This window comes from Phodopus roborovskii, unplaced genomic scaffold, assembly GCF_943737965.1.
Source record: "Phodopus roborovskii unplaced genomic scaffold, PHOROB, whole genome shotgun sequence".
Lineage (NCBI taxonomy): Eukaryota > Metazoa > Chordata > Mammalia > Rodentia > Cricetidae > Phodopus > Phodopus roborovskii.
Window position 1 is genome coordinate 7,191,780 of NW_026126578.1, and position 18,611 is coordinate 7,210,390.

The 18,611-nt window shown below is 46.3% G+C and overlaps 1 protein-coding gene across 2 annotated transcripts in view; it reads left to right on the forward strand.

The window, feature by feature from the left end:
* Positions 1–18,611, forward strand: part of Atg7 (autophagy related 7) — a 168,184-nt gene that overhangs the window by 40,410 nt on the left and 109,163 nt on the right. For both annotated transcript variants that reach the window (XM_051203764.1, XM_051203765.1), the window contains one exon: positions 9,166–9,246. In XM_051203764.1, coding sequence (XP_051059721.1) covers positions 9,166–9,246 — 81 coding nt within the window. The remainder of the gene's footprint in view (positions 1–9,165; positions 9,247–18,611) is intronic.

Genomic DNA, 18,611 nt, shown 5'->3' on the forward strand with positions numbered 1-18,611 from the left:
GACAGACTGTTAGCCATGTCACCCAGAAGCAGGGCCTCTTGAGAAGGCAACCTGCAGAGTCTATGCCTGAGGCTGAAGGGAAGACACTTGGAGGAGGCCAGCAGGTCCTGTATCTCCTGGTCAGCATGCTGCCTTTGGGGAAACGAGAGCAGTTTTAGTGTGGCATGTGAGGAGCCGTTCTCTACAGTCCCATGCATTCCGCTCCAAAACTGGGAGGTGTCCGTTAAGTGCAGAGCCTGCCTGACTCGTGTATTTGTTTGTTTGATGCCGGGATGAAACTCCAGGGCCTCATGCATACCAAACATGTGCTCTGCCACTGAGTGGCTGGGCCCCTGTGCCTGGTGCTTCCCAGTGAGAATGAGTCAGCAGAAGGAGGAGCGAGCCCACCATCACGGAGAGTTAGTGAAGCTGCGCTCCAGGCCCAGACTTCATGCCATGACTGGTGTTCTCTCAGAGCCTCTGTGGGCGGAGAGCCCAGAGCCTTGGCCTCTGGCTCCACTCCGTCTCTCTTGTCTGCACCACCTCCTGTCTTAAACCATCTTTCCTCTCTCTTACCCTGTTCAAGTCAGGAAAGTAGGTGTTTAGCCGGGGTCCAGGAGTACTTCTGCCCTGGCTTTGGAAGCCATGGAACCCCAAGAGAGGTAGCTTCTTCTCAAGGTGCCCAAGTATTGCGTTTGTATGGCCTGAACTTGTCAGTCTTTTTCCACAGACACATTCACAGCAGGGTCTGGTAATATGGCAGTCACCCCTCCCCTGCCGCACACGGGATCGCTGGCTTCCGGGCTGACCTGGGCTGCTCTCATTCACATCTCCTGCAGGTCATCCTGCCTCTTTTCCTGCCCTGGAGCTTGGCCCTCATCTCTCTTACCGATTTCATGCTGAGGAGGGTCTTAATTAAATTTTCAGTCATGCTCCTGCACTGGTTCCTTCCTTTAAGTTAAATTGCAGCCTCTGTTGCTTTCTCGGTGCTGAGGCCAGAGGGCAGAACACCCTCCCTAGAGGGGTGACTGTGTCAGATGCGTGTGCCTGTGTTTCCCAAGTACTATGGCAACTCATCCCTCGATGGGCATTCATCCCCGACGAGCCTGGCAATTGCCATTCACTAAGCCTTCCAGTTTCCCCTCCTTTGCAGTTGTCTGAAGGGTTATTTTGGTTGTTGGCCATCTCTTCATTTGGCCTTTTCAAAGGCTGAAGAATAAGGCCACCGTATATGGTAAAAGCCCAGTGTGTGTGTGTGTGTGTGTGTGTGTGTGTGTGTGTGTCTGTGTGTGTGTGTGTGTTGCTTAAAGTTTTAAGTCTTTATTTTTAACTACACTCTAAAAGGGAAAGTAGAAAAGGAACTTTAAAATTAATCAGAGTTTTCAGTCCCCATTTAAACATTTTTTTTTTCTTTTTCTCAAGAGGGGACTCTATTTGTACAATTGTGTTTTGACTAGGGAGCATTGTTGCCCCAGAGCCGGGCCTGGTGGCAGACTCAGCATACTTCCTCCCCTCCTCCCCCTCCCCCCCCTCCTCCCTCTCATTCCCTTCTTCTCCCTCCTTCCCTTCCTCCTCTCCTTCTCAACTACCCCCTCCTCCCTGGCCTTTTTCCTCTCCTCCCCCCCCCCCTTCTCCATACTCTAGAGACAAATGATTTCCTGTTGGAGAGGAGCTGGCTAAGTCCCTTTGTGTATTTCGCTTGTAAAGAATGACCTGTAAGGTTCTGGCTCATTTCCTCAGTGCCCCAAGGAGCATGCTTATTAATCTGCTCCGGTGGAGTGAGATGCCTGGAAGGCCCCCATCCCACCCTCTACACCTCCCCAATGCCATTATGTAATGGAGAACATTCCTTGACTTCTATGCTGTGCTCTAAATGGGACCTGGGAGGCCATTGGTTTGCTCTGCCCTTCCCTGTGGGTCCATAGACAAACTGACCCCATTCAGATATTGTTGAGGGACTTTGAGAGACTTGGTCAGCCCCCAGCTGAAATCAGTTGAATGTTACAGCTGAAGAAACAGGGCACTGGACTTGAAAACAGTGAAAAAACACTTGATGTGAAAAAACAGACTTCTTTGGGTGGCAGGTTTATTTATTTATTTATTGTTTGCATTAATTTGTTCTTTTGTTTGTTTTTAGTCTCTGGTCCAACACACAAGGGTTAGATACTACAAGCAGCAGAAAGTATAGCTGCTTTGTCTTTAAAGAGAGTGATCCCTAAACAAAATGTATCAATGCATAACCACATAGATAATGACCCAAATCATTAAATGTATGATTCAAGCACTCACAAAGTGAACACACACACACACACACACACACACACACACACACACACACACACAAACTTCTCTCAACTCACAGGAGGCCTTAGTTAGTTACACTCTGAACTTTCTGAAAACGAATTCCTACAGTATGTGTGTGCCCCTTGGTCAGGAGTCTTCGGCAGACGTTTAGATTGTAGTTCTCAGCAAAGATCCCGTCAACCTGGGTCATTTATTAAGAGATAATATCCAGGCATGGTGGCACAGCTTGCAGTCATAGCATTTGGAGGTGGGACAGGTGAGTCGAGAGTTCAAGGTTCTCTGGGACACATAGTAAGGCCCTGACTCAAAAGTGAGAATGGGAGGGAGGTGGCTCAGTGGGTAAAGAGCCTGTTGCACAAGAGCAAGGGCCAGATTTCAGATCCCGACCGAGTATCATGTAAGTGCAGGGTGAGCATGGCTGCCCATGTGTGACCCCACATAATTGCAGGCTGCTCACCTGTAACCCCAGCACCTCACTAGTGACAGAGATGCAGGAGGTTTTGGGAACATTTGGCTAGCTAGACCAGCCTCACCATGGAGCCGTAAGTTCAAATGAGAAACTGCCTCCGTATATGAGGACAGTGATGAAGGAAGACACCAAATATCAACCTCTGGTCCCCAGCCACTTGCACATACATGTATGTGTGCCCACACACTGTATAACATACATACTGAAGTGAGAGGTTGTGACAGGAAGTTTAGTTGTATGTGCTCTTAACCACTCAGCCATCTCTGCATCCCCAGGCTTTCTATTTGTAATAAGGTCTCCTTATTTGGGGGTTCAAGGGTGCTCAATTCTTGTGCCCTGGGAGATGAACAGACTGTCTACTTAGAGGAGGTCCAGCCAAGGGAGCATTGCCTGAGGTGTAGCTAGGAAAGTGCCTCCTTCCTCTCCCTCCCCTTGGATTCTGTTGCCCTTAGTGACAGTGACAGGAAGGTGGATGGTCATGCTGTCCACCTTCTCTCCTAACCAGACAAGCGTGTGCTTCCCAGGCACAAACTGTACAGGGTACACCGGCATCAGAGATAGCAAGGAAGTGCTTGCTCTCAGCTCAGTCTAAGGTGGTAGACACAACCAAGCCACAAGGGTGACAGGGTCCCCATCCAATGGGCAATACCTGAAAGCTAGGAGGGCCCTGGGTACATGATCTCACCACACTCTCATGTTGTCTACCTTCTCCTTCAGCAAGTCCTCATCTCCTCTGAACCTCGTGTCTTCTGTCTGTAAATTGGTACAATCTATAATGAGCCCCCGAGAGTAACATATAGATTGTATTCATTAGGCACTAGCAGGGTTCAGGGCACATGAGACAGGTGCCTGTGGTGACTTTCTTCCTCTTTCCACTTTTTATTAAAGAGGGAATTTATCTCTAAACGGGAAATTAGGAAGAATCCCAGAACTCGAGAAACAATGCTTGATAGGTCTCAAGAGTTAGCTGTAGCCTGCAGAATTTTCTGAAGATGATGCTGGCCAGCTTCCAGCTTAGCTCTTTGGTCCCTCTGTGGCTCCTGTTAGGTAATGACAGGCAGCCAGGGATGGGAACGGAAGCTGTTATCTGAAACAAAGACCTCTGCATTGTGCCTGGGGCTCACTGTTGCTAAACTCCATCTTGGCATGGAATGTGATTAAGACTCTTTTTCAGCATCCAGGATCGATCTGAAGTTTGGAGCACATTTTTATGCATGCAGACTCCAAGCTCTAGACCTTGCCAAGCCTGAAGGGAGCTGCTTCAGCAGCAGTGCCTGGGGCTCCCAAGGGGGCCCTGAGCAGTTGATCTTAGCTTCCCATTGAGGAGAAGTGGGCTCAGCACTAAAGTTAGTTTTACTGAGCACTGGTGGAAACATAGCCAGGACAGTGGCTCAGAGAGGAAGATCCCCTCCTTTCCTGATCGATTTATTTATTTATTTTTTTATCCAACTGGGCAAAATTCACAGAAGATAATTGAATTCACCTGAGAGGTGTTACACCATCCCGTTTTTTGTTTTACAATGTGTTTGAATTCCTCCCTCTCTCTCTCCTTCCCTCCTCTCTGCATTTTAGTTTTTCCAGAAGGCTTTTAGAGCCAAAACAAGCCAGAACTGAGATTCCTGGTTTTTCTCTTGGGTGCTTGTAAGGCTGTGCCATTTCTCTGAGTCTTGTTTATCTTATCTGGAAAGCAGTGCAAGGTAACAGAATGGCTGTGATGCCAAAATAAATTGCCATAGGACAGGTGAAAACACTCAACATGTAGCCCCGACATGGTGTCCATGCACATACATGCCCAGCATCCTCATTTGGCATGACAAGGGTATGCTTTGTCTGCAGCATGGACAGCAGACTAGAGGTATGAGGGCCTGGTGTAAAAGTGGAGTCGTTTTAGCTAAAATCACAACAGCCCATCCCAGCTCTGCCATCAGTCACCTGGGAGCCCTTCCAGAATAAACCTTCACCAGCACATCCCAGAGCCACCACTGCAAACTTCCAGGAACATGGTCATTGGAGATGCACTACCCTGAGCTAGGGAGAAAGACATTGTGGTGGCACAGATCCAGGCCCATCCCTTGAAGTAACCTCTGATGGTTGTCATTGCTTGGTGTGTTTCCTGAAGGGCCTTGTATGCCTGATGAAGTCTGGCCACACTGCACAGGCCGAGTGCCGAGACCGCCAACCCCCCTTTAACAGCCCTGTGTGAACTGCCTACGTCCCTCATCTCACACCCAGGCCAGTGCCTCTTGTCTTCCAAGACATGATAGCCAAGCCCAAGGATAACCCGGGCTGCTTGACAGCAAATATTTCACCTCAACAGCTTCCCCTGTGTGGGGTCTGCAGTGACTAGCAGGGCAGGGGCCAAGAAGCTTTCTTCCAGGGCCCTGCCGTATTGCAGGTAGTGGTAAACAAGCACATATTTTGGATTAGCTTAGGCTTACCTTTTCTTCTGGGCGGGAGGGCACATAGCTCTGTGGCAGAATTAGCAATCACAAGGCCCCAGGCTTAGCGTCAAGAACCAGAAATAAATGAAAACCATTTCCCTCTAGAAAAATACACTGGACACTAAAGCTGGTGATTATTTTGGGGGTGGGAGCTTCAGGGACTTTTCATTATGAACGTGTTGAAAATACCAAATTTACAAACTGTTCCTGAATCAACCTTTCCAAGGCAAAATTTACAGTCAACAATTGTACCCTTTAATAAGTGTTGACAAGCAACTACACTCCCATCTCACCTCCACAGAGGCGGCTTGGTGCATTTGTCACCCCAGCCTCTCCTTCAGGGGGATGTCCTTTCCAGTGCCTCCCTCAGCCCCTGGCACTGACCTAAGTTCTGAACAAGCTGCTTCCATGTCTCCTCTGTGCTTTCATCCATGAAAGGGAGACTGGGGGCTGCAAAGATGGCTCAGTGGCTAAGAGCACATGCTACTGTTGCAGAGGATCCAAGTTTAGTTCCCAGATCCCAAGTCTGAAGTCTCACAACTGCCAGCTCCAGGGGATCCTAATCTCTCTCTCCATGGCACTGCATGCGCATGCCGGGTAGTGGTAGAGTATGCCTTTAATCCCAGCACTCTGTGAGTTCAAGACCAGCCTGGTCTCGAACTAGTCCAAGGACAGGCTCCAAAGCTACACACAGAAACCATGTCTCGAGAAAAAAAAAAAAAAAAAAAACAAAACAAAACAGAATCATTGACAGCATTTCATAGACTCTTTGTTTAATATTGATTTGGCTCCTAAGGTGAGATGGTAGTGCCCATTTCTAAAACTGTAGAAGGAATTCTAATGTGGGGTAGATCTTTGCTTTCTTTCACTATGAGTTGGAGCCTGGCCTCTCGGAAAAGGTCTGGATAAATCCTTTAGGACTTCTGCATAACCTGGGTTGTGGGTCACTCTGGGAGTTTATGCATGTCTAAGTTTGTGCTGAGTTATTGACAGCAGCCTCTCCTCAGTAAGTTTTATGATTTCCTGTCAGAGTGAGGGAATATAGTTGGCCATAGACATAAGAGCCCATTTCTGGCCCCTCCGTTCTTCATGGTCCATAGCCTTGCTGTACGTGAATCCTGCAGTGTTTGTTCATAGCCTTGAACTCTTACTTACATGCTCAATTGATGACACATGGAGAAAGGGTTTTCCAACAAGTAGCTCTGCAGTTGGGTGTGGGGGCTCAGCCCACCATCCCAGAACCAATAGGATTGCCTTGTATACGGCCAGCCTGGGCTATGGAAGCAATCCTTGTCTCAAAATAAACAGAAACATCTGTGCCAAGACTGAATCTGTACATGCAAAAGAAGGGTTTTAGACCCTTACTTCATACCATGAATAAAGATTAGCTCACGAGGCTAGAGAGATGGCTTGAGTACTGGTGAGACACCTGTTGAGCTGGCTGACCTTATGTCAGCTTGATAACAAACTAGAGTTATCCGGAAGGAGGGAATCTTAATTGAAAAAACACCTCCATAAGATCTGGCTGTAAAGCATTTCCTTAATTAGTTACTGATATGGGAGGGCCCAGCCCATTGTGGGTGGGGTCATTCCTGGGCTCGTGGTCCTGGGTTCTTAACCCGGTTGGCAGGCTGAGCAAGCCAGTAAGCAGCACCCTTCCATGGCCTCTGTGTCAGCTTCTGTCTCCATGTTCCTGCCCTGTTTGAGTTTCTGTCCTGACTTCTTTTGACGATGAACAGATATGGAAGTGTAAGCCAAATAAACCCTTTCCTCCCCAACCTGCTTTTTGCCCATGGTGTTTCATCGGGTGGCTCATCACAGCAATAGTAACCCTAAGACACCCATGTTACTGCGGACCTTTGCTCTCCCTCTGTCCCCCTCACCTCTCCCCCTCCCTCCCTTTCTCGCTGTCCCCCTCTCTCCCCTCTCTCCCTCTTCCTCTCTCTCTCTCCTTCCTCCTTCCCAGCTCTCCTTCCAGCCTCATAACTAGTCCCTTTCCTCCAGCTCTGCTCCCCCCATACGTTTAGAAGAAAAATTCTACAGAACAGAAATAACAGCAGAAGCTCCGCTCGCCACCAAAAACAGATTTTTTTTTTTTTTTTTTTTTTTTTTTAGGCCACATTCAACAGTATTTTAATGGAAAATGTCTTAAATCTGATTGCTTTAAAAGAACTCAATATGAAAGTAACTTAGGTGGGTGCGAGGCACACTGTGAGCATACATCCATGTTATCTTTTTTATTATATTTATTTGTGCATGTGTGGGTGCATGGCACACGTGGTCAGAGGCAAGATTATAGGAGTCTGTTCTCTCCTAGCAGGTGGATTCCAAGTGTCTGTCTCAGGTCATCATGCTTGGCACCTGAGCATCTCACTGGCCCCTGAGTGTGTGTGTTTAAGCCTGGAGCTCTAGGCATTCATAAGGATTACATTGGCCTTTGTAACTTGCTGTTGAGGTCCTTTGTAGTCATGTTGGTGGCTTCTCCTGTTTCCTGAGTAGCTGACTTTCTACCCTGAACTTGCCTCTTGTTCTAGTTTGTAAAATGGTAACCACATTCCTCAGACAGGAAACTAAAAGTCACATTTTCAAAGGTTCCCAGGGAGTCGGTTAGTTCTGACTTAATACTTGTGCTGGATAGTTTGTCAACTTGATACAACCCAAAGGAGGGAACTTTAATTTAAAAATGCCTCCATACGATCAGGCAAGCCTATAGAGCATTGTCTTTTCCTTTCTTCAAGTTTTTTTTTTTTTTCTTCTTGAGACAGGCCTTCTCTTTGTAGCCCTGCTGTCATGGAACTCACCCTGTTGACCAGGCTGGCCTTGAACTCACAGATATTTTCCTGCCTTTGCCTCCCAAGTGCTGGGATTAAAGTCATGTGTCACCCCTGCCCAGCTGGGCATTTTCCTAATTAGTGATTGATGAGAGAGAGCCCAGTCCATTTTGTGTGGTGCCATCCCTGGGCTGGCGGTCCTGGGTTCTTTCTATGAGAAAGCAGGCTGGGCACACCATGCATTAGCCAGTAAGCAGTCCTCCTCCATGGTGTCTGTCAGCTCCTGCCGACAGATCCCTGCTTTTGGTCATGGTATTTCTCACAACAGTAGAAAATTAATTGAGATACCCACCTTTGGTCATGATGCCTTTATTGGGAACCTGACTTTATTGCCTCTTGCTTAACTTGCCAGGCTTCTTCACCTTCTGAGCCTAGGCTTCATCAACTTAAAACAGGAAGTTCTGGCATCAGGCAAACTTCCAAAATATTTTCGTTGTCTTGCTGGCTTCTGTGGAAATGCTCAAGGTGTGTTTTATTGTATCTCCCTGGTACATAAAACAGGCTGCAGCTGCCGATCACTACTCACCCTTGGAGGATGGAACCCACAAGCTGCTCTCAAGTGGATTTATTGCTTGCAATCAGATGTTTCTGCTCAAGGTGGCGCTGTTTCCCCAGCAATAGTGTGATTGTGCAATTTTTATTTCCGTGGGGCCTGCATTCAGCTAGTCACTGGGTCTACCTTTAGGATAGTCTCTGCCCTCTATTTCCCCAAGCTGTCTGCCCTTGAGAAGCCAATGGAGAGCTGTGGAAATGCACACTCACCCCAAGCCTCTGAATTTCCTTGGGAAAAGCAAGTCAGAGCAACCTAGATGATGCAGCTTTATTCTGTTTTCTGAGGCTGGCCAAGGATTCTGCTGAGATACACCACAACCCAGAGACATGCTTTAGTTCTCCCGCCTTGCTTTTTTGTGTTTCTAAATAAATATTAGTTTAGGTCTCAAATATTTAAAAATCGCATATATCTTGGGAATATTTCTCACGCAAACCTATTGCAGTATGAGAGTGGGATGCTCACACTCACAGAATTACCAATGTCAAGACCCCCTAATAACCTTTCCTCCTCCTTGTCACCCACTAGACATGCATCTTTACAGATGTGTTCATCCCCTGCCTAATGCATAATTGTTCTGTTTGTTTTTAGATCCGGGGATTTCTGTCACGGTTCGATAATGTCCTTCCTGTCAGCCTGGCATTTGACAAATGTACAGCCTGTTCACCCAAAGTAAGTCATTTTGCCTCTGAGTAATTAACCTCAACCTAACCCACCAGAGCCAGTGGGATGTTTTTCCGCTTTGTTGTGTGTGTGTGTGTGTGTGTGTGTGTGTGTGTGTGTGTAAGGAAAGCCTGGAAGGCTTGGTCCTGCTGCTATTGATCTGCATTCATCTTCTGAGATGCCAGCCTTGGAAACCTTGTTCTGGAATGCAGAGCTAGCCTTACTGGATGCTGGTTCTGTGCCTGCGCCACAGTACTTTCAATTTGAAGGCAAACCTCTCCTGAAGTTCTGTTTCTCTCCTGAGGGTTTCCTTCCTTGAGCCTACTGAGCAGAGCAGTTTTTAAGCTTTCCCGGAAGGTGGGGGATTTCAGGCAGTCCTGGCTGTGAGTGTTTTGGAGATGTTCCTAATGACAAAGGAAAAGCAAGCAGAGATGAGGGGCCTGGATCGGGAGGCTGGAACAGGCCCCTTACTCTTTGATCTTTCCAGTGGCTCTAAAAATAGAATAGGGCTGTTGTCCATCGTAATGGGAAACGGCTGATGCGTCTCAGAACTACATGGTATCTCAGTTTTTAATAGGCTCTGAGTTATTCTTGAATGTGTACTGTATGTGACAGCTGATCCCCTTTTGGATGTCCTGTAAAGTCGGTGGTTCTCAACCTTCCTAATGCTATTCTTTTAATACAGTTCCTCATGCTGTGGTGACCCCAACCATAAAATTATTTTTGTTGTTACTTCATAACTGTAACTTTGCTACTGTTATGAATTGTAATGTGAGTACCTGATATGTGGGATATCTAATGTGCAACCTCTGTGAAAGGGTCCTTTGGGTCCAGGGATCATGACCTACACATTGCTTTAAGCCTCCAACCTGGCGCTTTTGGATTCCTATTTGGGGTACTATGCAGAGTAGCTTATGGGGGTCACACATCCCAAGCTGACATTTCTCAGTTAAAGATCTGGGATTTCCCAACTGTGCCTCCTGCAGTGGGCAGTGCTGAGGAAATTGAATTCTAGGAAAGTCTACTCGGAGTTGAAAAGCTTCTGTAGAAAACTTAACACAGCCAAGTCTTTAGAGAAGCCAAGCCCTGACCTGTTTGCCTAACAAGAATTTGGAATCGATAAGCCACAGTGATGAATTTGGTTAAATCTAGGCACTCCCAAGTGGAGAGTGGTTTGTTTTCCTTTCTGCTCTGAGAGTAAACTAAGCCTGCTTTATTGTTGGATATCTCAAGTGCCTGGTTGAGATTTAAAGCTTATAATTTGTGGGTAAATGGCCTCTAAGCTCATTCCTCTGTTGTGTCTCAAAGTATCCTGTGTCCTCTCTAGCAGGACCCTGAGGGTGGTGATGTGCACATCTGTCTACAGAGACATGGGTTTAGGGATGGTATGCTCCTTGGTGGAAATGTATGTATGTATGTACATACATATTATGTCCTTTCTTTGTACAACTGAACTAATTGGTCTCCAAGTAACTTGGCAAGATTATTTTTAAACCGAAACCCTTTGGTGCCAGGAGTGTCTAGCTCATCAATGAAACGAAGATGATTGGTTTCTAGAGAGAAATTTGAGCACTTGCTTTCTTGTTCTGTTTCTAATTAAATTGGCCCATAAGATACTGTCTATAAAGACCCCAAACATACCTCAGCCTGCCTGCCCCGCCTTATTCTTTAAGAGAGAATAGCTTTTTTGTTTTACATCCTCCCTCCTTGTAAGCATCAGATTAAACACAGGTATGGTGTCTTTGTTACCAGAGTTATTTCCTGTCGGTGGCCATTCAGAGTCCTGCATTACACAGACTTGCCAGGCGAGTTAATACAAACTGACGTGGATTTTCACAGCTGCGCTGTTCCCATAGCGATCACTTTTCATGTGGTCTGGATATTGGATTTCCTTTGTGCTAAGAAGGTTGCACCTCCTTCCAGGAGAAGCCCCTTGTTTACTTCCTTGGCCCCCTTCCCTGTCATTCACCATTATCGGCAGACCCAAGCGCTGATACTTCAAAATGACAATTCCAATTATGCCTTGTCACTCTAAATGTTTTATTAACGCTTTACTCAGCATGATCTTTTTTTTTTATACTGAGTCATGTCTGAATTGCTGCTATTTGAATCAAAATTCTTTGAACATAAAAATGAGTTGTAGAAATATATCCATTGATATTTGTTGTTTGTTCACTGATCTCAAGAATTTCATACATGTATACAAGGATGCATGACCATATATTCCTCTATCTCCCTGCTTTAACTTCCATCAATTAGTCCCCTAATACAATCCCCTCCTAACTTCATTACCCCCCTTTAATAACCTAATCAGTCCTGTTAGCACTTTGCATGTGTGCATGGGTGTGGGGCTATCCTCTAAAGCTTGGGAAACTATCATTGGCAACATATTCAGGAAGGAATGATCCTTCCTCCCCTAGCTGCTATCAACTGCTGTAGCTCCCCAGTAAGGAACTGGGCACACCTTGCTCATCTGTGCTGGAATTTTGACTAGATTGTCTCCCAGGACTCGTGCAGGTAACCACAGCTTCTGTGAGTTCATGGTCACCATGTCAAGTCCAGAACTTCAAGTTCCATGGCTCTCCTCACCCTCCAGCTCTTCTTTCTGCATCCTCCCTCAGCGGTGGTGGTGGTGGTTTTAAAGGTTTCCCACTGAGGAGTGAGTCTCTGTCTCTTGTTCCCATGAGGCGATGTTTTTCCTTTAATGGTTTCCCCAAGAAGAAAGGCTTACTCCACTTTTGTCTTGACTTAAATACAGAAGGGGGGCTGGGGAAGCAGGATACTATCTGGGGGGGGGGTAAGTAAACCTCCTGTTGATTAAACAGTGATACTGACAGTGTAGCTGTCATCATGTTGCCCGAGTTGAAGAAAGGGCATGGGCCTCTGCTTCTGTGTCTAGAAAGGTGGCGTCATTGTCCCTCTCAGCACGTCCAAGCCTGTTTGATCTCAGCTTGGGACAGAGCTGGCTGAATTGTTCCATTCGCATATTTGCAGGGAGGTGTGGGTGCTGAGGGGTTGTTTTCTTGTTTTCATTTTAATTTCTGTTTCATCATCTCACAGAACTTGCTCAAATGATGGAATCTATTTTGCCAGAACTTAGAGGCCTTTTTGACATGTGTACAAATTGCTTTTCAGCTCTAGAGTGTTGCTGAACTTCCATCAGGCCAACAAGTATGACTGAACCAGCAATCCCGACAAGCTGTCCCAGAATGCATTGAGGAAATTTATTAGCAATAGTCTGTTTCTTCATTTCTTTCTCTTTTATTTCCAATTAGGATTCTTTTATTCAGTAAGTCTGTGTTTTTGGTACAATTTTTAAAAGAGTTATTATTTTAAATTATAATGTGTGGGAGTAGCAGAGTAGAGAGCCTGCAGAGGCCTGAAGTATCAGATCCCCTGGAACAGCAGTACAGGCAGTTGTGAGCAGGCTGATGTGGGTGCTGGGAACTGAACTCTGGTCTGCTGCAAGGACAGCCAGTGCTCTTAACCACTGAACACCTCTAGTCCTTCTGATACACTTTCACACTTACAGAAAATGGGGCAGGAGAGATGGCTCAGCAGTTAAGAACATTGGCTGCTCTTGAAGAGGTTCTATGTTCAAATCCCAGCACCAGCATGGTTGCTCATAACCATCTATAAGTTCAGTTTCAGAGAATCTGACTCCCTCTTCTGGCCTCTTCAGGCACCAGACATGGTGCACATACATTCAAGTACAATACTCCTACATAAAGTAAATAAATCTTAAAAAAAAAAAAAAAAAAAAAAAAAAAAAAAAACTTACAGAAAACTGCAGAGTTAGCTCCTGTGTGGCCTTTACCAGGAACTCTGGTTTCCACCATCCTCCCTTTTGCTGGCCCACATTCCTCAGCTCTGCCCCTTCTGGTTTCTTTCTCGAATTTTCCAGAGTCTATGGGGAATTGTTTGTTCTCAAGCAAACATCGCCCTGTGAATTTCCTAAGAACAAAGACCCTCTCTTACTAACATTAGCACACAGGAAATGGAGACTGCTCAGTGTTAGCAGTCACTGTACCTGACCCACGGGCTGGCTGTCAGGTTGTCTTTTGTCCTATAATGTTCTTAGGGATTTTCCATCTTCTTCTTCTTCCAGATGAGGACCCAATTCAGGATCAGACCTGACCTTACATAGTTGTGATGTTTCTTTGACCTCCCTCAGCCTTTTGTGGCATTGTCCATTATGTTTGCAGAACCCCCCTTGGTTTGGATCTGTCTAACGTTTGTCTCTGAGGAGATTAAGGTTATGATTTTGACAGGAATACCAAAGAAGTAATTTGCCCTATGTCTGGAGACATGTGGCATGTTTCATTGCTACTAGTGGTGTTAATTTCTTCTTTCTATGAGTAGTTCCCCTCATTCTGAAAAGATGGACATGCCTGTTCTCATCTGGAATACACAGAAGTTACAAAAATGCTATCCCCCACTTCTTCAGAAATGGTGCTGGGGAGATGACTTGGTCAGTGAAGTGTGTGCCATGCAAGCATGGCAGCCTGAGTTGGGATCTCTAGCACAAAGGCCATGTATGGTGACATGACCACAGTGCTAAGAGCAGGGCAAGGACAGCTTCAGATTCAATGGAAGACCCTGTCACAAAAGGTGGAGTGTGACAGAGGAAGACAACCCAGTGTTGACCTCTACTCACCACACACACAAACACACTAAACATGACATTCTAAGAGAAAATGAGTGTGGTAAGTAGAGTTCAAGCTTTATCATAGTTCTCTCTTGCCTGCTTCCTAGAATGGAATGCTCTCCTCCTAGAGCAATTCTGTGACACTGAATTGGCTGGACAGGATGTAGAAAGCCTCTATCACTTTAGAACATCCCTATTCTCTTCCACAAGAGTGGAGGGTATCACATTCTGTGAATGTTATTTTTCCTTAAGGAGTCCAGGCATCTTCCAGTGTTTCCATAGCGGTAGCTTTGGTTCTGGAACCCAGAAGTTAGCCGGCAGCTTCTGAGATAACTGCAGGGTGTGAGGTGCGGGGCTGCTCCTGCAGAATTCTTGAGCTTGTTCACCTAAGGGGCGTTGTGCTGGAGTAAGCTTGTTCTTGCTTCATGGCTCTGTCACCCACAGCAACTGTGACATGACAACCACCTCTTGGGAAGAAGCAGGCCTCAAGCTTGTCTTGAACACCATCTGAGGCCAGCATCCTGCACAGACGTAGCAAGATGTGTCGAGAAACCTGCTGTTTGAGGTCTTCCTTGGTAATGATCAAGGCTAATAACAGGTGATGAGCCTGTGGAGGGGCTTCTGCTGATGACTTGGAAGGCAGGCTCCTGTGGTATTGGGATGAGTGTCCTGGGCAGGAGGGAAAGGCAGCATTAGATGTCATCAGATGGTAAACATTTTCTTCTTGCCCTTTCTCATCGTAGCCTGCTCATTCATCCTGTGATGAATACAGCATTAGGCTGGGGATAGCTCAGCTGGAAAATTGACTGCTGTGTAAGGATGAGGACCTGAGTTCAAATCCTCAGAACCCACATAAAGTTGCATGGTTAGTGTACATCCACAATCTCGTCATGTCTAGGACAGTGGAAAGCAGAACAAGAAAATCCCAGAAAGCTCACAGGCTGCCAGGTAACCTGGCAAATACAGGAACACACAACATGAGATCAAGCAAGGTAGAAAGTGAAGATGACACCCAAAAGTGTCATGGCATGTACTCATATGATCATGTAAACACACACACACACACACACACACACACACACACACACACACACTTTCTTGCCCAATAGCCTGTTCATACAACCTCAGGTAGAAAGGTAAAGTTTAGACTTGGAAGGGCCAGTCTCAGGTCCCGACAGTAGGTATTCTTTACTCAATTGATTTGTGTACCAGAGACATAAGTCATTGCTATCATTTACCTCTGAGACATTCTCAGAGACCTCTGCATAAAAGGCTTGGTGCTGTTAGGAGTCTTTGACAGGAAATGAGGCCACCCAGGGTGTACCTTGAAGAGGATATTGGACCCTTCCTCTTTCCTTTTTGCTGGCAGTGAGGTGTAAGGGTCTTCCTACCATGGACTCCTACCATGATGTTAGCCACCTGACCTCACCTCCAGAAACAATGGGCCAACTGACTGTGAATTGAATCTGCTAAAACCATGAATCACAACAAACCCTTTCTTTTTAAAATTGATTGTCTCAAGTATTTTGTTACAGTAACTGAAGGTAACTATCACAGTGATCAAAAAAAAAAAAAAAAAAACAAAAACAAAAAACGTACATTTAATCGCAATACTCTGAGGCAGCGGCAGGAAGCTCACTGTGAGGTCAAGGGCAACCTGATATACATTGTGAGTTCTAGGACAGCCAGGGCTCTACACACACACACACACACACACACACACACACAGGGGGGGGGGAAGAGAGAGAGGAAGAGGGAGAGAGATCCTGTTTCAAAGGGGGGGGAGGCATAATCCTCAATAAATGTGACATGCTGGGAGAGATGCTTGGCAGTTAAATACCTGCTGCTCTTCCAAAGGACCTGAGTTTGATTCCCAACACTCAACAACCTGTAACTGTGGCTCCAGGAGATCAAGTACCCCAATCTGGCCTCTGTGGGTATTTGTACTTACGTGCGCGCGCACACACACCATATACATAGTTAAAAATAATCTAAATAAAAAAATGAGATGAGCAGAGTGACATAGACCTGTCAGACAAAGCTGCTGCCACTGTGTCCCGCTCTGCATTAGGGTTTATCCCATCTTTACAACCCCGTTGTTTGTAGAAATGAGGCTACCCTGGGGAGGATTCATTGAGAGCCACTTCTGAGTTGAGAAGACAGATTTAAAGACACTCTGTCTCTCTAAAAGATAGATTTAACCCATGAGAGAGGGAATAAGAGCAATTCCAGGCAAGAAGGACAGTTTACATGATGGCCAGAGAAAAACACTGTGTACACTTAAGTTTTTGGGTGCCCAGTGGGACTTAACAAGAACAGCCATTTGCCTACAAGGACATCATTTTCCAAGGTGGAGTGTTTTTGTCTCTGTTTTGAATCTTACAGTTCCATATAAAATTCTCTCACCTCCGCCTGGAGCGTAGGGGCTTTCCCAGCCGGTGGCATTAAGCAGCCACAGTAGGGGATTCCCAGGGTCCTGGCACTGTTCATTCCCCACCGCCTGCTGAGTGACCCCAAGCTAGGTGCCTCTGCCTTTGTCTGCCCCCGTGTCTTCCTGTGGCCAGGGAATCAGCTAGATGACATAAGTGCTGGCACTCTCCTCACTCTTCAAGTCATTTGCTTCTGCACTTTATATCGCTGTTCTTTCAGTCTTTGTTTCACGGGCAGGTTTTACTTTATTTTACTTTTTAGGTACGTCCTGTGCTGGGGACGGAAGCCAGAGCCTCCGGCATGCTTTGCAAGCACCTCACCACCAAAGCACATCCCAGGCCAGCAAGCTGTTTTCATTGTAGAAAAGTATGAAAATGTATTCAAGGAGAAGGGTCCTCGGCTCTTACCTGCCTTTGTGAGCTGTGGTTTGTGCTCTTGCTTTGTCAGAAAAGGCACGTGCACATAGTGACATGTAGATAATGCTTGATTACCGCCAGGAGTTTGAAATGGGCTTCAGGTAGAGCGGTTAGAGCACTGTGTCAAGCATCCTCCCTGCTTCTCAGCCCTCTACAGGGTCTGGCCAGCACCCAATCGGAAGAGCTCCCAAGGGCTTTTGCCAGGAGTTTCTGCATACAGCTTCTCAGTGGCAAATATTACTCAAAACGGAGCTGTAGCCAGGGTTTTCTTCCCCTTTCCAAAAGGGACATAAATCTCTTGTTGGGAAAATGATGAGTAACCCTCACCCTGGTCCTCTTTTCCTATCTCACTTAACCAGCAAGGCCTTAAGCTTTCTATTTGAACGGGTGATGGGATCCATATGTGTGGTTGTGTGGTATCCCACATCTCGTCCTTAGCAACTCGGTGTTTCTCCTATCTCCATGTTGGGCTCCCAAAAGGAGCTGGGATGTCCCGCCAGAGCCAGGGAATAGTGTTCAGCTATAAGCCCTAACCTCACAGCTCTTGGCTCTTCTTCCTCCTCCTTGGAAAATCTCGGATGTTTTCTCCCTTTGCTTCAATTTCCTCATCCATAGAGCGAGGAAAATATTTTCTGTTTCCCAGGGAAATTGCAATGGCTGACGCATATCCAGTTTCCCCAGTCAGGCACAAGGGCCTTTGCCCACTCCTGGGACTGGTGTTGACACCAGAAACAGGAAGAAAACAAAGACCACTGTGGTGGCTCCAAGTGTCCCTGAGTGTGTGGTGCCTCCTAGAGCTGCACCGTTTCTCCACAGATGGGTACAAGGACGGAGGCCAGGACTGGAAGTCCAGGCTCAAGGCAGAAAACTTGCCCTAATTTCCCTCACAGCCCACTGGAAACACACTCCTCCTGACTTCAGGGGACTCAGCCTTGTTCCTCCATTGACCCCAGTCCTCTGTGGCTATCTGATCAGCAGCAGAAGTCATCCTGCTTCCTGGTCACCTGTGGTTACCTGAGCACACCTTTCCCTTCAGGCTTCCTTCTGTCTGCCATAAAGACCAGGAAATATAGGGCTATCATCTTTTTCAGTGGCTCTACTGATTGTCGTGTCTGCTCAGCTTCAGGACATTGAAACACTAGGCTTTTTTAGTTTGGAAATAATTGTGTTCACTTTTAGCCTCCATCCCAAGTCTATCTCTTAAGTCTTTGAGTCATTCATGAAAGCAGTCAGCCTGCTCCTGTGAAAAGTGTACACCCATTTTAGCTTTGCAGAGTAATTAGGTGGCTTCCTGATGTCATCCTGAGGCTTACTGTGGTAGCTTGCCCAAGTTCTCCTGGAAAAGTGACTGGGAGGTGATCCCTGCAACCAGACCAGTCCCTCCAAGACCCTTAAGGCTTTGGAAAGTTAACAGCTTTATCTGGGGCCTCATTTTCTTTAACCCCAGGAAACTGAAGGACTGATCTGCCACTGGGTGTGTCTTGTGCCTTGCTGCAGCCAAATAGGGCATAGAAGATACTAACCCTGCTTGAGTTCTATGGGACAATTCTCCTCTTGAGAGCACAGAGCCCTGGCAATCTCTTTTCATGTTTCTCATTCTTTGTTATCTGTGTGCTACAGTGACATAGAGGAAGGACAGAAGGACCAGTTAGGAGCTTCAATCTCGCCACTGATGTGAGGGATGTAAACATTTGAACTGGGAAGCTTTTAAGTACATACATGATTATGCATGAATAGGCTATATAATGTATTCTGTAAGTATATAAAGATTTAGTGATTTTTTTTTATGTGTATGTGCCTGCATGAGTTTATATGTACAACATGCATGCAGGAGCCCATGGAGGCCAGAATATGACATCAGATCCTTTGGGACTGAAGTT